We start from the raw sequence: 17,253 nt of genomic DNA, 5'->3' as shown, positions 1-17,253 counted from the left end.
GGGAGAGGAAGAAGCAGGCTCATAGCAGAGGAGCCTGATGTGGGGCTCGATCCCATAACGCCGGGATCAAGCCCTGAGCCGAAGGCAGACGCTTAACCGCTGTGCCACCCAGGTGCCCCATGATCTTGGTTTTGATACTGATTTGTCAAACGGTGATGGCCTAGAGAATGAGAACCCGTACTTATCACTCTGTGCTCCCCACTGATTCCCATTAAGCACCTCACCTCTGTGGAAATTATACACTAAGATAGTGGGAAAGGAATTCTTTACTGTGCTCGAAGGTGTAAAGTAATAGGAGCAGTAGCCCACTGTTTAATTTAGAGAGAGAAATAAATACTCAGCAGCTGCTTTTATGTTACCTTTTTTCTTTTTTATTGCCAAATCCTTACTTCGATGCTATTATGTTTTATTTTCAGAGAGAGAAAATAAAATTATCTGAATATTAGCTCTTTTTTTAAATGATTTTTTTCATTTATTTTAGAGAGAGAGACAGAGCGTAGGGGTGGAGGGGCAGAGAGAGAGGGAGAATCTTCAAACAGACTCCCCACTGAGCATAGAGCCCCACATGGGTGTCTATCGTGACCTGAGCCAAAATGAAGAGTCAGCCACTTAACTGACTGAGCTACCCAGGAACCCCTGATATTAGCTTTTACAAATCTTGCTGTATATGCATAAACAGCAATACAGGCAAAAGAGAATTATGTTTAAATACTGAGACCTGTGTATTGTTATAATTGCCGTTACACTAATTGAAGTAAATGAAGCCTACATTTTTTTGAAAATTTTATTAATTAATTTATTTTTGAGAGAGGAAAAGAGAGAGTGGGGGGGAGGGGGAGAGGGAGAGAGAGAGAATCTCAAGCAGACTCCACACTGAGTGCAGAGCCAAGTACGGGGATTGATCCCAGGACCCTGAGATCATGACCTGAGCTGAAATCAAGAGTCAGACACTTAACCGACTAAGCCACCCAGGCATCCCAAAACCTACATTTTTAAAAAATTAAGAGTCGTAGTTTTGGGTTCCTAGCAGAATTGAGGGGAAGCTATGGAGACTTCCCATATATCACCTTGCGTGTGTATAGCCCTCCGCTATCAAGCCTGCACCAGCGCAGTACATTTGTCATAATTGATGAACCTACGTTGATATATCATAGTCACCCATAGTCTTAGGAAACCTGAATTTAACATTCCCGGTCTGGAAGTTAATGATCATGTTTTGCAGCAGCAGCATAGCAATTCAATAATGTGAAAATAATCTCTAAAGGACTTTCCTCATTGGTTACTGAATTCACCTATTTCCATTTCTTTGGGTTGGCGTAGTCTGGTCTGTGTATTAAAGCGAGTAGGAAAAACAGTAAAACCACAACCGGTGGTACTGCGATCAAGTCAGGTTTGTTCCTGGCTCTAATCAATTCCGATTGAGAGAGATAGGGAGAGAGAAACTGAGGCTTTTGTATCAGCAGTCAAGCAGCTTATAATACGAGAAACCCAAAACTCTGTTTCCAGATTTATTCAGTTATTATATAATATACTATTTGACTGTGATTTACGCTCTTAATTTGGAAAGAAAAATTTTCAACTTAGAGAAGTAACATGTAGTAGATGAGTTGGCCTTTGTACAGCGTTTGGGCCAGTGGTTTTCAGTCCTGGCTGCACAACAGGATTGCCATTTATAAATCCCAATGCCCAAACTGCATCCTAAGCCAGTTACACTAGAATCTCTAGCAGGCGGGACCCCAGCAGTGTTTTTCCAAGTTCATTCTAGTGTGTGGCCAAGGCTGAAAACCCTTGTTAAAGTGGGGAATGTCATTAGAGGCTTTGAGTATCATTGAGGCTTCATTTAGATTTCTCATACTTTTTTAAGGCTTTTGGTGAGATTTTCAGCTTAAGAGCATAATTACTATTTACAACGGTACTTGAGAGTACATATGATTCTCGTAAAAAAGAAATGTACCATAATTGCCTCTTAGGAAACTTCTTTCAAAATTTTCCTATTAAAATGTTAATATTAACCTTTATTTATTCATTGACTTAAATCACTAGAACTACTAGTTTATTTATAAATTCATTTTATGGCATTTATATTTTGTTAGGATCTTTAAAAGGTAATTTCTTGTAACACATGCATCTTATTTATTGGCGCAGTGGAGAGAAAGCAGTTTAAGAATTTCTAAAATGGATTCTTCATTTGGAATATTAAGAATAACACCTATCTGCTAGGCAGTCAGAGTGATCAGTTAATGTCATGTTTTTTACAAATACTATCAAATAGGCACTGTTTTTCTATTGTATTTATAGAATACGGTTCTATGAGATTAAGAAACTGTATTAGAAAATGTGGAAGAACACATTCTTACTACTTCCTAATGAGAATCTTTAATTACAAAGCATACAGTGGAGCCACAATTGTGTTTACCGATCACTTATCTGAAAGACTCGGTGGTGAAGCATTTGAATGTCCTGGGGTTGCCATATCACAACTGGGTACCATGGCAACCACTGTCATTCCTTTCGCTGTCTCAGTCAGACCACAGGAAACAGAACCACCTTCGTGTCCCGAGTCTGCCGTAGAGAGTTGTGCTAGAACGTGATAACCCGGTGATTCTGAAATAGTGGTTATTTCTCAAAGTGCTTTTGTTGGCTATGTTCCTCAGTTATATATTGCGTTTCAGTGGTTCTCCTGAGAACAGTTATCCATTTGTTACTATCTCACGTTGATTAATTCTCAGCTAATGATCAGAAAAATCATGGCGGTTTATTTTTTTTTAACATGTAGAATACAGTCACGTAAGTGAAGGTTACGTTTTGTTATATTGGAATAGAAGAATGTAAGGTGAAGCCAGATCTTTCTTTTTGATCACGCTGTTTTGTTAGGAACCGATGGATCATACTTCTTCAGGTCATCGTCCAAACAAAAAAAGAAAGGTAGAAGACGCTGAATTTTGTAGTGTGTCTGTTTCTGTTAAGTAACTTAATGCTGCAAAAGCAAAAATAGAATATATCAGAATAATTTCAGACCGATGTAATCTGGGGGATATGGATATTTTTCATCTAAGTTTTAAGGTAAATATAAAAGATAATTACTTTTGTATGTATTGTGAAACAATTTATCAGAGTTTTCAAAATTCTGTTGACATTCCAAATCTGTATATGTACTTTATATTTTTGTACTTGCTTTGCTTTCATGCTCAGCAGAACTTTTCAACTTCTGAAGTTGTAGGAAGATCTAAAAGTTTCTATATTAACTGAAAGAAACATGTTTATATTTGAAAAGCAGGTAGATATTAGAGCTGAGGAGTGTGTGTGTGCCTGTGAGCACACACGTTTGTATCTGGGTGAGTCTGAATATTAGTGCCGTAGGAGTCTTGAGGTTTGATCTTATTTAACCCTTTTATTTTACAAGAAGAGTGCTGAGATCCAGAGCTAAGAATCAGTAATCTTTGGTTCTTGCTCAGGGCTCTTTTTCATCATAGCATTCTGCTTTAGAAAGAATAGGGCAACTCTGAATTTACAAATAAGCAAGTGACTTGATTAGAAAGCAACAGAAACAAAATATTGTCTCCACATATTTTATATTTTGGTTTTGCAGCATTTTACGAAAGAAAATAAAGGTTTGTTTTTGCTTTTCCGATAGTGTGGTGCAGTAACTTTCTACCTAATAACTCTCTCATATTTTCTAACAGTTGATATCTACAATTCTGAGTATCACATTTGTTTGTTCTATAGCTGTGTGGAAACTGTTAAAGGTTAATGACAATCAGTATGATTAAATCATGTTCTGAATTTCCGCTGACACTCTCCATAGTTTGGATGTTGTGAAAGGACATGTTCCTTGCAGTGGCCATTATCTTGATACTGTAGTCTAACTCCTTATAATACAGTATCAATGACAGTATTTTGCAATTCTGTTTTGTTCTCGGTACATTAAGAGATGAGAGTTACAAGCCAGTTTTTACCTTTTTACCAAAGAGTAGGTATCTGATTAATAAAACCCTTAGACTAACTCTTTTTCTTACAACATTAATAATCGAGATTTTACCTTTGGGATTCTGAAAATCTGTATTGGGTCAAATTGTTCTTGCATATCATTTAAGCTTTCTGTTGGCTTTTTCATTTCATGTGAATAATGAGTGTTTTCAGATACACCACACAATGGTGACTTGTCAGCTACTGTATTTATATGTGAGATAGACTAGTTTTAGAGATGGCCACAAGACACCGATCCATGAACTTCAGCCTGTTAGTGGGTAAATAATGACTTCAACTTCTCTTTCAGAACAAAGGAAGAATTATGCTCGGGACAGTGTCATCAGTGTGTCCGATATATCCCAATACCGTGTTGAAGTAAGATGTTTTGATGTTTGTTAAAATTTAAAATGAACCTTGAGGGACATAAAACTTTGGTGGTAAAATCAGAATTATGTTTTATTTTATCCCTATGATGTACTCTGAATTATGTTGACCTTTTTCCTTTAGATTTTTCTAAAACTGAGATGCAAAATGACGAAGTATCTTGCTCATCGGGGGTCTGTTTCATAGAGAATTAATTAACCATTCATTGTTATCGTCAGCCTTATTTTGATTAAAAACAGGACAGAGGCTTCTATTTTATATTCTAGAATCTTCTTGAAATTGCACCTTTGATGGTTTCACTGAGTGCTTTAGTTTTAGTTTTTACCTAAAGTCATGACTAGTCCTGTTTAAACAACGGTTTTCTTGTTTAGTTTTTCCTGTGTTATCTTTTGAGATAGGTTTGCTCTTGAGTGGAATCTACATAGGTGACTTTTCGCTTATAATAGAATATATTTAAGTAGGGAGTAATTTCTAAATTGCTCTTATCTTCTGTTTTCTACTCATAGCAAGCGTGCTTCATGAAATGTAAAGTTTTGTTTCAGAACCGTGCAAAGTGTGACAGTTGCTACAGTGGTGGCAGACTGCCACTGTCATTTATCAGCGTCTTAGTTTCAAGCCGCAGTCCAGAGGGCCTGCTATGGCCCAGCACTTAAGGAACCAACATGGAATGAGATGGGAGGGATCGGTCTTAAGAGAACTTATTTAAACTGTTCAGAATTTATGTTCTGTTTATGTAGCTCAACAGGGCTCAGTAGGAAACAGATTTAGGTATTTTATGACTCAAGGCACCCTTTGCTCAATTCACAAAACCCTGCTTGAACTTTTTATCTCAGTAAGGGAGCCACGAAGTTGTGGGGCACCTTGTGTTGGCTCCTCTCCACTCCACTCGGTGACTGCAGTCAGGTCACAATTGCTTTCTTTTGGAAAACATGCAGTAAGGGAATGTGTGTGTTATAAATATGTTTCCTTCTTGTCAATCGTTAGCACTTGACCACCTTTGTTCTGGATCGGAAAGATGCTATGATAACTGTTGATGATGGAATAAGGAAGCTGAAATTGCTCGATGCCAAGGGCAAGGTGTGGACACAGGATATGATTCTTCAAGTGGACGACAGAGCTGTGAGCCTCATCGATTTAGAATCAAAGGTAAGTTTGTAAAATTTAGACTATTTTACTTCCAAGAAAGTTCCATGGCTATTTATGTTGATAAGCAGGTCATATCGTTTAAAAGGGGATGAAAGTTTGACAAAATAAAATATTCTGTCAGTGATTTTAAAGAAGAAATATACTACTGCATACACATTATGCCCACAAAATCAGTTTGTGAAACTAAAGATACAGGGACATGTATATTTTTTTTAACCACAAATGATGAGATGGAGGAAGTGAGAAAAAAAATTCATTGCACTAAAATGAGGCCCCAGGGGGCCCTTATTCTTTATGACATATATTAATTATATACTAGGCTAACCATATCCCAGTAAATGAGTAACCTAGGATGAAGGAGTTATATGGTGTGTGTGTGTGTGTGTGTGTGTGTGTGTGTGTGTGTGTGTATTAACTATGGCAGGCACCTTTATTTTGCACAACCACTGGTCGGTAAGATGCTGGAGCTCTCAGTACAGGACTTTTCTGGGCCCCATCATCCCATAAGCATTTTAGTTGCTAAGATAAAGAAAACAACTGTCATAATCATTTTGGAGCATTCCGATAGGACTCGGAGTCAGATATGCCCTTGCTTTTTCTCACATCCATTGTGCATTGTGAGAGGACAGCAGCTGAGTGCTTCTCTCATCCTCATGGTTTTAAGTAATTATATAGAGAGAAGGGATATTATTTAATTTACTTTTGCAAAGAAAGACAATTTGTTATTTCTCTGGTTCTCTGAGGAATTGCATTTTATTTTGATGGAACCAGCTCTGCTTGTTTTACCTTTGCCTGGATCTCAGAAAATCAAAAGTGAGAATAAATTTATGGTGTGATGTGTGTACGTGCCATCTGTAATCAAAGTATCTGCTTTTTCCCTTTATTATTTATTTTATTTATTTTTATTTATTGGGGATATTATATTTTGTTTACTTAAAAAAAGTCACTGTTTCTCTCATTAATGCATTATGATCCACTCACTATTTGTATAAACACATTAGTATAATAACAAGCATTTTAAATTAAAGTCTCATTCAATACAGAATTCTAAGTGTGAACAGAAAGCTCATTTGTTTAAGAATCTGTCAGTGTGTTATTTAGGTGGCTGTTTATAGGTTAGAGAATATTCTCTTTTACACTACCAAACATCTTAAACACTTTGAAGGATGTATTTTTTAGTGAGATCCCTCTGGCCCCGCTGTTTGACATTTTTGGCTAGAATGAATGGATGTATATATATTCACTGTATATATATTCACTGTATATTTTTTATATATAATTTTTTCACTTGAGAGATTCATCGAAATAAAAAAATGTATAAATGATGTATTATTTTTAGCCTAACATTTGTGATCGCTGAGGGTAGAAACTAAGAGTATGACTGTTCAGTGTTCAAGTAAAAGAAAATTCTAACACTGTATAGCCAGAGGGAAAAAATACCATGTAAGACGGTGAATAATTTTGGAAAGAGGCCTCACTTTACTTCATTTTCGGTTAAAGGCATCATTTCGGCTCCATAACCTGAGAAAGTTGGTAATGCTAAGTTCAGTATTTCTTCTGTTTATTAAGAACACCACTTCATCCCTTTGCTAAATATTTCCTTTTTGTTGCTCTTTCTCCCAATCACTTTCTAGCTCCACCTTGTTTCTCTGTGGCCACCTTGTATCTGCTCCTTCTCCACATCTGAGGGTTCAGTAGGATTCACTGTCAGTGTGATCTGCACCCTTTAAAAAGTATTTGTACAGTGTCTAGAGCTCTTTGTTCAGTCGATTTTAGACATACAGTAAAAATTAAGGCAAGTTATATTTTTACTTTGTTTACAGAATGAACTAGAGAATTTCCCTTTGAGCACAGTCCAGCACTGCCAAGCTGTGATGTATTCCTGTAACTATGATTCGGTTCTTGCCCTGGTGTGCAAAGAGCCAACTCAGAGCAAGCCAGACCTTCATCTTTTCCAGTGTGATGAGATTAAGGTAAAAGAATGGTGCATTTTTTCCCCCTTTAAGTAGATGTTCTGACAGCCTTTGGATTATCCACGTCAGTCATATGACCAGTGGATTTGTAGTTTCTTAGGATTTTGTAAGGAAAACAAATACCTTAGTATCTTCCTGAGGGTTTCCAGTAAATAAAGAGGAGATAGAGTGGTATTTAAAAAAAAAAAAAGATGCATTCTATTTATTAAAAAAAAACCAGGCATAGATAATATATTGAATTCTTCATTGAGTTACTTGGACTTCTAATTAAAAATTGATTCTTCCAAAATCATGCTTCATGGACAGTAAGTAATCACACCATCCTATTTTATTCTGCACTAATCACATAACGTGGATTATTGCAATGAAACCCTTAGACATTTTCCATGATACAGATTTAAAGCTCACCATTTAATTATGTGACTTGAATAATTGCTCAAGATATGTAATCCCCAGGTGATAATGTGAAAGTAGGTAAGCACAGTTACCAGTAAAAACATGCTACATCCTGAAGATCGGTGTTCAAAGTGCACTGTAATTTTCAAATGCTTATCATTTGTGATGCTTTGTTGGACATTAGAAATTATTGTCAGCCTTGAATATTTTTATGTCATGAGTTGATTTCTCCGAAAAGGATATCATTTTGGGTTGAGTTGATTGGTGCTTTGCCAAAGCAGTGACATATCGCTGTGACTCTATATTATAAAATACACAGATAATTTTTATCTTATAAAGAAATGCTGGGAGAGTAGCATGAAGTGTCACTTGATCTTTTCTGTATTTCTTAGACATTAAAATATGATAGATAAAGTAAGATTGAGTGTCAACAGTGTATTTCATAATTTTCTTTTTCTTGCTTTATGTATAGATAACTTTCTAAAAATCTTACTTGGAAATAACCGGCATTTAGATAGTTTGCATATGTGATGTTCATCAAAATTTTACGTAGTACCTTTTGAAAGTCATAAAGGGTATCAAGAATTTTGCAAGGTTAGAATTGTTAAATATTAAAGTGAGTTTTTTTTTTCTGAAAATATACTGAAATTTAATTAAAATATTTTTAAAACAGAGGACTAAACTAAAAGACATTTTAAATCTGGTGTTTGCCTCAGTGCCCTAAAACTTACCCTTTAACTAAGAGTTACTGTGCTGAGTAGAGTTTCTGGATTTCAGTGTTGAGAATAAAGGCCTTGTTTATCTGATAGGGGATGCTGGTATTGATGGTTCTGAAACAGATTTACTGAATTACTGTTTTGTCTAAAAGCTCAAATACCACTATGCAGCTCTGTGTTTTTACTCATTAGTGCTATATTCCACAGGAGACCTTTTCTTTTTTCCCTTGACACATTGAAAATATAAACACAATGAAATTTGATGTGGTTTCTTTTATATGGGTCATGTTGCAACATCACTTTTGAGTTTTAAAGTTTCTTTATTATGGGATTTTACACAACGCTCCTGCCCACCTCTGTAGTAAAATTTTTTAGAAATATGGTAGCCGCCCCCCAATAGGAAGTTCAGGGTTCCTAAGCATCTTTAGTTTTATTTCATATCCCACATAACAGAGAGTCTTTGACATGTTTATAATGTCTTCCTGAAACTTAGGCTTACAGAAGTAACACTGAACTAGGGTGCATTAGCCCTCACATTTAATTAGGAATGGGACCTCGGCAAAGCCATTATATGAGTATTCTTCAGTTTCATTAATTATAAAAAAAGAGGACAGATAGGATAATCTTTAAGTTTCCTTCCAGCTTTAAATTTTTATGGTCATCTGTGCTTATGGTAAAAGAATATACAGCATACGTATTTGAGAAAGACATACATAGTGACAAAGAACAAGCAGGATCAAAAAATAGAAGATGAGTACATCCCAGCCAGAATTTAATATGCAGTAATAATCACTGGCCATATATAAACTTCATGCCAAACAACATAAACTTATGAAGCTGCTAACTTCACATTGGTTCCCAGGAAAACCAAATCAAATACTCTTGTTGGAAAAGTATTAGAGAAATCATTGTTTGGAGAAAGTTTGCTTTTGCCTGAAATGACAGAATGAATTGGTTATCAGAAAGGGTACAACCTAGTGCTGGGGTTCATCCCAGGATTGTAGTATATTTGTCCCAAACTGGGAGTATCTGCTGGGACTGAGTGATTTGTTCCAGGTTAATGGGTGCCCGCCGGAGCCTGAGATTGAGAAAGGGGAAGGTGCTCTGCTCTATAGGCATTCACTTCTAATTCCTTCCTTTCTTTCCAGGCAGAGATTTTTCTCCCAGTTACATTGTCCACCATAGACTTATATGCAAATCCCTTTCCTCTTTGCCCCTATGCAAGGATAGCTTTTGTCTAAACTAAGGGAATCTGGATTAAATAATCATTAAGAATTTCTTCAGTTTTTAAAATTTGTCATGATAAAATTCACCATCAAAAAACTGCAAGAGTCATGTTTTGAAAGCACACTTTTAAAAAAGAAAACACTTCTCTTTTGCATCAAGACACTTATTGATTCAGACGGGGAGCATAGTCCCTTTTGTTGTTGCTGTTTGAGCCTGCACATCAAGACAAGAAACATCTGTGACCTCCCAGGTAACTTGCCTTTCACTGCAGGCAAACCTCATCAGTGAAGACATTGAGAGTGCCATCAGTGACAGTAAAGGAGGGAAACAGAAGAGGCGGCCCGAAGCCCTGAGGTAAAGTTAAAAGAAACTAAGGGGTAGAATCCTTTTGTTCTTAAGTTTTTTTGTCTGCATTTTTCTTTTGTTTTTGGGTTTGTTGTTGTTGTTGTCATTGTTGTTTTCTACTGTAAAGATTTATAACAATTATCTTCAGGGCGCCCGGGTAGCGCAGTCGTTAAGCGTCTGCCTTCGCTCAGGGCGTGATCCCGGCGTTCTGGGATCGAGTCCAACATCAGGCTCCTCCACTGGGAGCCTGCTTCTTCCTCTCCCACACCCCTGCTGTGTTCCCTCTCTCTCTGGCTGTCTCTCTGTCACATAAATAAATAAAATATTAAAAAAAATTATCTTCAGTGAAGGTCTGTTTTACAGATTACAAACTGATTTCAACTCATTCACTCTTCCGAGTTTGTCGGTATATGTGTGCACCTTTTCTCTCCGTGTTTCTGGTCTTTCTCTGAGAAGGCTTCTCCCACGTGTGTTGTCAGAGTCAGGACAGATGAGTGGCATTTTAAGGGAAGATAGCCTGGGGGAGTACAGATAGATAAGAGGAATATAGTTCATTCGTAGCCTCTCCAAGTCACAGGAGACCCAGAAAAAAACCTAAGTTAAACCTAGTGTTCAGTTGAATTAACATTTTTCTGTGTTTTTGTATTTCATATATATTTGTAAATATACATATGAAATGGTTAGGAAATTCTTGTTGTCCTCCCCCTTGACATCGTTCTTAAGGTTGAGGAGCTAGTACCACCAACAGAGAATTGATAGACACGGAGATGGTAAAAATTCTATTTTTTTCATCTTTTTTAGGATGATTTCCAAAGCAGACCCTGGTATACCACCTCCACCAAGAGCTCCTGCCCCAGTGCCCCCTGGGACTGTTACCCAGGTGGATGTTAGAAGTCGGGTGGCAGCCTGGTCTGCATGGGCCGCCGACCAAGGGGACTGTGAGTGTCTCTAGGGATTGCTACTTGTTGAACATTGACTTTGGGTTGTGACATAATTCTTGCTCTCAAATTCTGATGCTGATTTCTGAGCTGAAGCTTGAGGTTAGCTTTTTTTAATAAAAAAAAAAAATCTTAGATAAAGGAAATTTAAGCCTTGGACACTATAAGACTGTTGTATATGAGAGTTCAGACCAGTCATTTAGATAAATACAGTGTTAGGATTATGGTCTTCCTTTTTTTTTTTTTTTTAGTGTGATCAAAGATGGGAAGTTTGAGTCAGCTAACAAAAAGATAGTAATACGATATATACCAAAAAAGACACTATCAGATTTTTTTGCAAAGACTACCCTTCAAAATTCTTTCCATTATTATTACCTTATCACTCTCCTGTTTGGGAAAATTGTTGTGCTTACATGAAAAGGCTGTCAGGGCAGTATTAGGACGAGAGTAAAACCATCTCCGTCTCGCTAACCTTGTCAAAGGGGCCCTTTGTGTACATTATCATTTTACCTGATGTTCTTTTTTAAAGACAAATAATCCTAGCATGGAACTTAGTGTAACTTTCTATATGTCAGAATGTTTTTTTTTTAACCAAATCTGAAAATTTTTATGACTGAAAATGCCTTAAAATATGTTTGGTCTAATCTCTTCATTAAGAGTGAATAAATTGTGATCCAACGAATTTGAATTTGATCAAGACTAGAACCTCCCTCTTTTGCCTCATTGTTCAATGGACTTCTTAAATCATTTATCCTTTATCTAATAATGTATTATTCATGCAGATATCTAACAATGTAGTTAAACAATAGAACTTGGTTGGCATAAGTGAGTGACACTGGACTTTGAGTCTGGTGAGTCAAAAGTTGGACTTTGGAGTAAGACCAGGATCAGCTGTATGACCTTGGACAGTATCTCATTGTGTTTCAACCTCACCTGTAACGTGGCGATAATCATTCATGGGTTGCTGTGAATCTGAAAGCAAATAATGTCTACAACAGTACCTACTGCAGAGTAAAACACATAATGTGCGGTTCATCTCATTTTTGCCAAATTGAGTTCATTTTAGTTCTGAATTGCTTTCCATTTTTTTAGGGTTTTTTTGTATTCTGTTTTCAGAGATTTACACGTAAGCCCAGCTACCAAACAGATGAAAGAAAGAAATCTTTGAAACATCCATTTATCAAACATGAAGTAGCAGAATTATTTACTTTAACTTTATAACAGTTTGTTTTTCGAAATCATACAAATTTCTGTTGATCCATTTTTTCTGCAAAATTTTGTGTTTAAAAAAACCCATAGGAGGGGCGCCTGGGTGGCACAGCGGTTGGGCGTCTGCCTTCGGCTCAGGGCGTGATCCCGGCGTTATGGGATCGAGCCCCACATCAGGCTCCTCTGCTATGAGCCTGCTTCTTCCTCTCCCACTCCCCCTGCTTGTGTTCCCTCTCTCACTGGCTGTCTCTCTCTCTGTCGAATAAATAAATAAAATCTTAAAAAAAAAAAAAACTCATAGGAGTTTATAGTGCTTTCTGCTTTCTGTGTTCTTATGGTACTTTTGTCGTTGCTACTATATTGGTAGAAGAGAGAACGTTTTTGAGAGAGATCAAAATGTTCTTCCTTGAAGTTGAGGAAGGGTAAGACATCTTAAGTTTATAAATATTATGAATAAATTTGTGAAAACATCTGTAAAACCTAATATAATTTACAACAAAGAGAAAATTTTGTTTCTAAGGTCTTTCTGGGCTCTCATTAGATTTTGTCTAAAATAGGCTGTGCAGTCCTATCTGTTTAAATGAGAATAAGAAAGGGTTTTCAGAACTTCTAATTTTCTACTAGGACAAACAGAATGTAACACTTAACATGTGAAGTTCTATCTGGATCCAGGCCAGGTTTTGGTTGGAAATCTCCCCAAAAGGAGTATCTTTTTAGTCCCACTGAAAGCTCTGGATAACTCAGACTAAACATCTTTGAATCCTTGACATAGCCTTACCCTTGACTTCCAAAAGTGCTCTCTGTAGAGTAGTGGCAGTGGGGTTCCTTCCTAGTGGTGCCAGAGACCATGAAAAAGTCTGCAAGGTACTGCATCTCCTTTACCCTCCAGGTGATATTTTGGGGCTTATCTGGAGTTCTTACTAGCTATATTTCAAGTTCAATATGCTGCTTTCTGTAGTATACTATACTTAAGAAAGCCGCTAACTCCATGTAAGACAACATTTGACTGGCAAGATTTCATAAATATAAATTCTAATTATCTTAAAGTACTTAAGAGCCACTAATTAAGTTTCATAAGACTCCATAATTTCTTCTTTTGGGGGCACAATATTCCATTTATGGGGAAAGGCATAGAAGACGTATAGCAGTGCAGAGTTCTCAGGACTTTTTGTAATTTTCTATGTTAAACATCATGAGTCATGATGATATAGTATGAGTTTTTTTTCCATTACTGATGATACATTTTTCCTGTTTCACCTGTGTAGTTTTTCTTTTATTTAATCTACTGTGAAATATTTTTGGAAGTATCTGTGTTTAGTGGTAGTGTTAACCAGAAGGGCGTTCATTATAGAGACCTTACGATTAACATCATGCTTTAGTTAACTGAGCTAGCTTAACATCTTGAATGCTCTTAAGGTATGTATTACCCAATTTGCAAATCCTGTAGGTATTTATATTTATAAAGTATGAATCAGTGAGCCCAACATTGTGGGTTTTAAGCTTCATGACAACTAGAATTTTAAAAAGCACTTTACTGTCAGAACCCCCAAAGCTTTATTGTAATCACAGTGGTGGAATGTATAAAATTGGAGGGTTGCATTAGAAATTTGTTGGGCACTTTTGGAGGAGCAAGTGCTTCAATGTGAGGTTATAGTTCTTTCTTGTGTAGGAATTAGAGGGTGAGAAGTCAAGGTTGGTTCTACAGACAGCTGTCATTGGGAAGAGGGAGAATGGGGAGTTACAGGGTAAGTCAACATCATAAAGGGTGATGTGTAGGAATTAGAGGTAGGAATTAGAGGGTGAGAAGTCAAGGTTGGTTCTACAGACAGCTGTCATTGGGAAGAGGGAGAATGGGGAGTTACAGGGTAAGTCAACATCATAAAGGGTGATGTGTAGGAATTAGAGGTAGGAATTAGAGGGTGAGAAGTCAAGGTTGGTTCTACAGACAGCTGTCATTGGGAAGAGGGAGAATGGGGAGTTACAGGGTAAGTCAACATCATAAAGGGTGATGTGTAGGAATTAGAGGTAGGAATTAGAGGGTGAGAAGTCAAGGTTGGTTCTACAGACAGCTGTCATTGGGAAGAGGGAGAATGGGGAGTTACAGGGTAAGTCAACATCATAAAGGGTGATGTGTAGGAATTAGAGGTAGGAATTAGAGGGTGAGAAGTCAAGGTTGGTTCTACAGACAGCTGTCATTGGGAAGAGGGAGAATGGGGAGTTACAGGGTAAGTCAACATCATAAAGGGTTGATGTGTAGGAATTAGAGGTAGGAATTAGAGGGTGAGAAGTCAAGGTTGGTTCTACAGACAGCTGTCATTGGGAAGAGGGAGGATGGGGAGTTACAGGGTAAGTCAACATCATAAAGGGTGATGGCAAGCACAGCAGCCCTGACCAAGTGCTTCTTAGTTCCTGGTGGCAAGGATGTGTGTCATTCATAGATGATGAGCAGTTTTGATTTTGTGTCCGGTGTAGGTGTTCCCTTTTGCAAAGGGCACTCTTTTCTAGCCACTTTTCACATTTCATTACCTAGATTGATCTTGCTTAGGTAACAGGTTGAAAGACTTGTGATTCTTCTTTCTTTAGTTGAGAAACCAAGGCAGTATCAGGAGCAGGAAGAACCGCCTGAGATGACGGCAGCCCGAATTGACAGAGACGTGGTAGGTCCAACATCCTTCTTTAGGTCATTGCCTTTTTTTTTAAAGAGGAAAAGAAATATCAGCTGGGAAAATGAAGTTGATTTAAATAAAGATGTTTTGTGGAAACTGTATTTTTCTTTTTCCATTGGTGGTTATGCCCTTTGAATTATTTTTTTCTTAACTGTTTTTGCCTTTATGCCAATATTTAGCTAGTAGGATGGGGCTCTGATAGAAGAACTAGCATATTAACTAGTTTACAAAGGAATTTAAACTGAATTTTCAAATTTGGGGGATTTTAACTTTTTTCATAGTTTATAATTCATGATTAAAATGTCTTCTAAATATCTTTTCATGGCTGTTATTAAAAAATTTTCATAATGCCTGAAACATAAAAGTTAAGTGGAATTTTTAAAAAGTAGATATGTAAATTTTAACTCTTTATAAAGCATAAGGCTGTATTTATTTTTATTAGTCCATAGTAATTTACTTACAGAATGACAGTGCCTTGTGATGTAACAATAAAATATGACCTCAATATAATTACCGTTTATGTTATACACATTCCTACTTTATTTAGAAACAAATATAGGAATTTGAAGTTTGGAATTTAATTTTTAGATTATACCATTATTTATTATACTTAAAAGTTTATTTAATCCCGATTTCTAGTCTTTTAAATTAGAAGAATGTCAGGTTTCACACGTAGTAGAGGAAGTCAGCTAAGACTACAATATATGAGGTAATCAAACTGATCCAGTAATCCCTGAAAGCATAATTCATCATTAATTCTATTTTACCATGTGGAGACTCTCATTAATGATTATTAATCTAGATTATGTGTGTGTTTATTAGGTTATCACAACATCCTATATACTTTTAATTCCATGAAATTATATTGTTGGTACTTAATTGGCATGTTTATTAGAAAAACAAAAATGCTCATTGATCTTTTAACAAGGTGTTTCTTAGAATTTTTTCCCCTAACTTTTTGTGTGGGAACACAATGAGAAAATTAAAGTGGTTGAAAATAATTAATAATCTGAATAGATACTGTGAATGCTTTTTTATGGTATGAAAATAGAACAAGGTTAAGCTAAAGAAAAAATGTAAATGTCAGACTTTAGCCTCAGGTATAGGTATATTTAGTTCAATTCTTTTTCTTAGAATTAGTGATAAACTTGAAATTTGCATGTGGGAGGTCTTTTTTTTTTTTTAACTTTCTGATTTTCCTTTACTGACTAATAGCACACAGTCGAGGCAAAAATGGTTTTATTTTGTCTTATGTTTTATTCTGTAATTTCTAATTCCAGCAAATATTAAACCACATTTTGGATGACATTGAATTTTTTATCACAAAACTCCAAAAAGCAGCTGAAGCATTTTCTGAGCTTTCTAAAAGGAAGAAAAGTAAGAAAGGTAAAAAGAAAGGACCAGGAGGTAAGTTGGATTTTCTCAAACTTCTAAAGACCATTCAGAACCCCAGCACTAAGCAGAGTTTCTGCCCTTGTGAACTGCTCAGCAAAACTCCATTGACAGTGGGCCAAAGTCCCTTTTCTAGTTTTGGGATAGCACCTGGGAGTTAGGCAGAGACTAAGAAGAGCCTAGGGAGTGGTCCATTTTGGTTCCAAGTTGGCTGCAGTAAGAGAAGACTCTAGGATACTTAACCTAAATCACAGAGACTCTGAGATTCAGCTAGTGAACATCTCTTTGTAGTTTTAATTAGTGACTGTAAAATTAATGTCTGTTAAAGAAAGTCAGAGCTCTGATCTTCCCATATTTTGATTTATTTCATTATATTATATAGAACCTCATTATTTTGTTAAAAGGATTGATTTTTCTCATTAAAATAGTTATAAATATCAATGGATTTGACTTTTTTTATCACAGAACTCCCAAGCAATATACTCAGGTCACATACATGCAGTTTTTGGGGTATGCTGTAGTTAGTTATTTAAAACGGCCTCAAAATGTATAAACTTAAAACTGTGGAACAAAATGAAGTACATGAAAGGATAGTAAGTAAATATCCCTTTCACGTCATAAAACCTCCCAGTCTTTCTCTAGCTCATGTCTACGTCCTAAGCATGTGCCCTGTAGACTTGTCTTCCAGATGTGTACATTTGGACATACCCCGCCTCCCTCTATTCTGAAATTAAGTATTATTGCTTCCTTACGTCTCAGACCACTTATTCCTGCTGTATTCTTTATGAAGGGTGTACTATCCTCTTGGTCATCCAGATTCAAGACCACAGATTCTTGTATGACTTCATTCTCTAGCTTGCAGCCAACATCAATTTTTATTTTTTTCAATGTG

At 36.5% G+C, this 17,253-nt stretch overlaps 1 protein-coding gene across 4 annotated transcripts in view; it reads left to right on the top strand.

The window, feature by feature from the left end:
• Positions 1-17,253, top strand: part of EPS8 (epidermal growth factor receptor pathway substrate 8) — a 178,628-nt gene that overhangs the window by 122,053 nt on the left and 39,322 nt on the right. For all 4 annotated transcript variants that reach the window (XM_034644770.1, XM_019799146.2, XM_034644769.1 and 1 more), the window contains 7 exons: positions 4,277-4,344; positions 5,338-5,499; positions 7,323-7,472; positions 10,083-10,165; positions 10,958-11,094; positions 14,887-14,960; positions 16,250-16,376. In XM_034644770.1, coding sequence (XP_034500661.1) covers positions 4,277-4,344; positions 5,338-5,499; positions 7,323-7,472; positions 10,083-10,165; positions 10,958-11,094; positions 14,887-14,960; positions 16,250-16,376 — 801 coding nt within the window. The remainder of the gene's footprint in view (positions 1-4,276; positions 4,345-5,337; positions 5,500-7,322; positions 7,473-10,082; positions 10,166-10,957; positions 11,095-14,886; positions 14,961-16,249; positions 16,377-17,253) is intronic.

This window comes from Ailuropoda melanoleuca, chromosome 16 (genome assembly GCF_002007445.2).
Source record: "Ailuropoda melanoleuca isolate Jingjing chromosome 16, ASM200744v2, whole genome shotgun sequence".
NCBI lineage: Eukaryota > Metazoa > Chordata > Mammalia > Carnivora > Ursidae > Ailuropoda > Ailuropoda melanoleuca.
The sequence above is the reverse complement of the archived record's forward strand: the minus strand, read 5'-3'. Positions and strand labels throughout refer to the sequence as shown.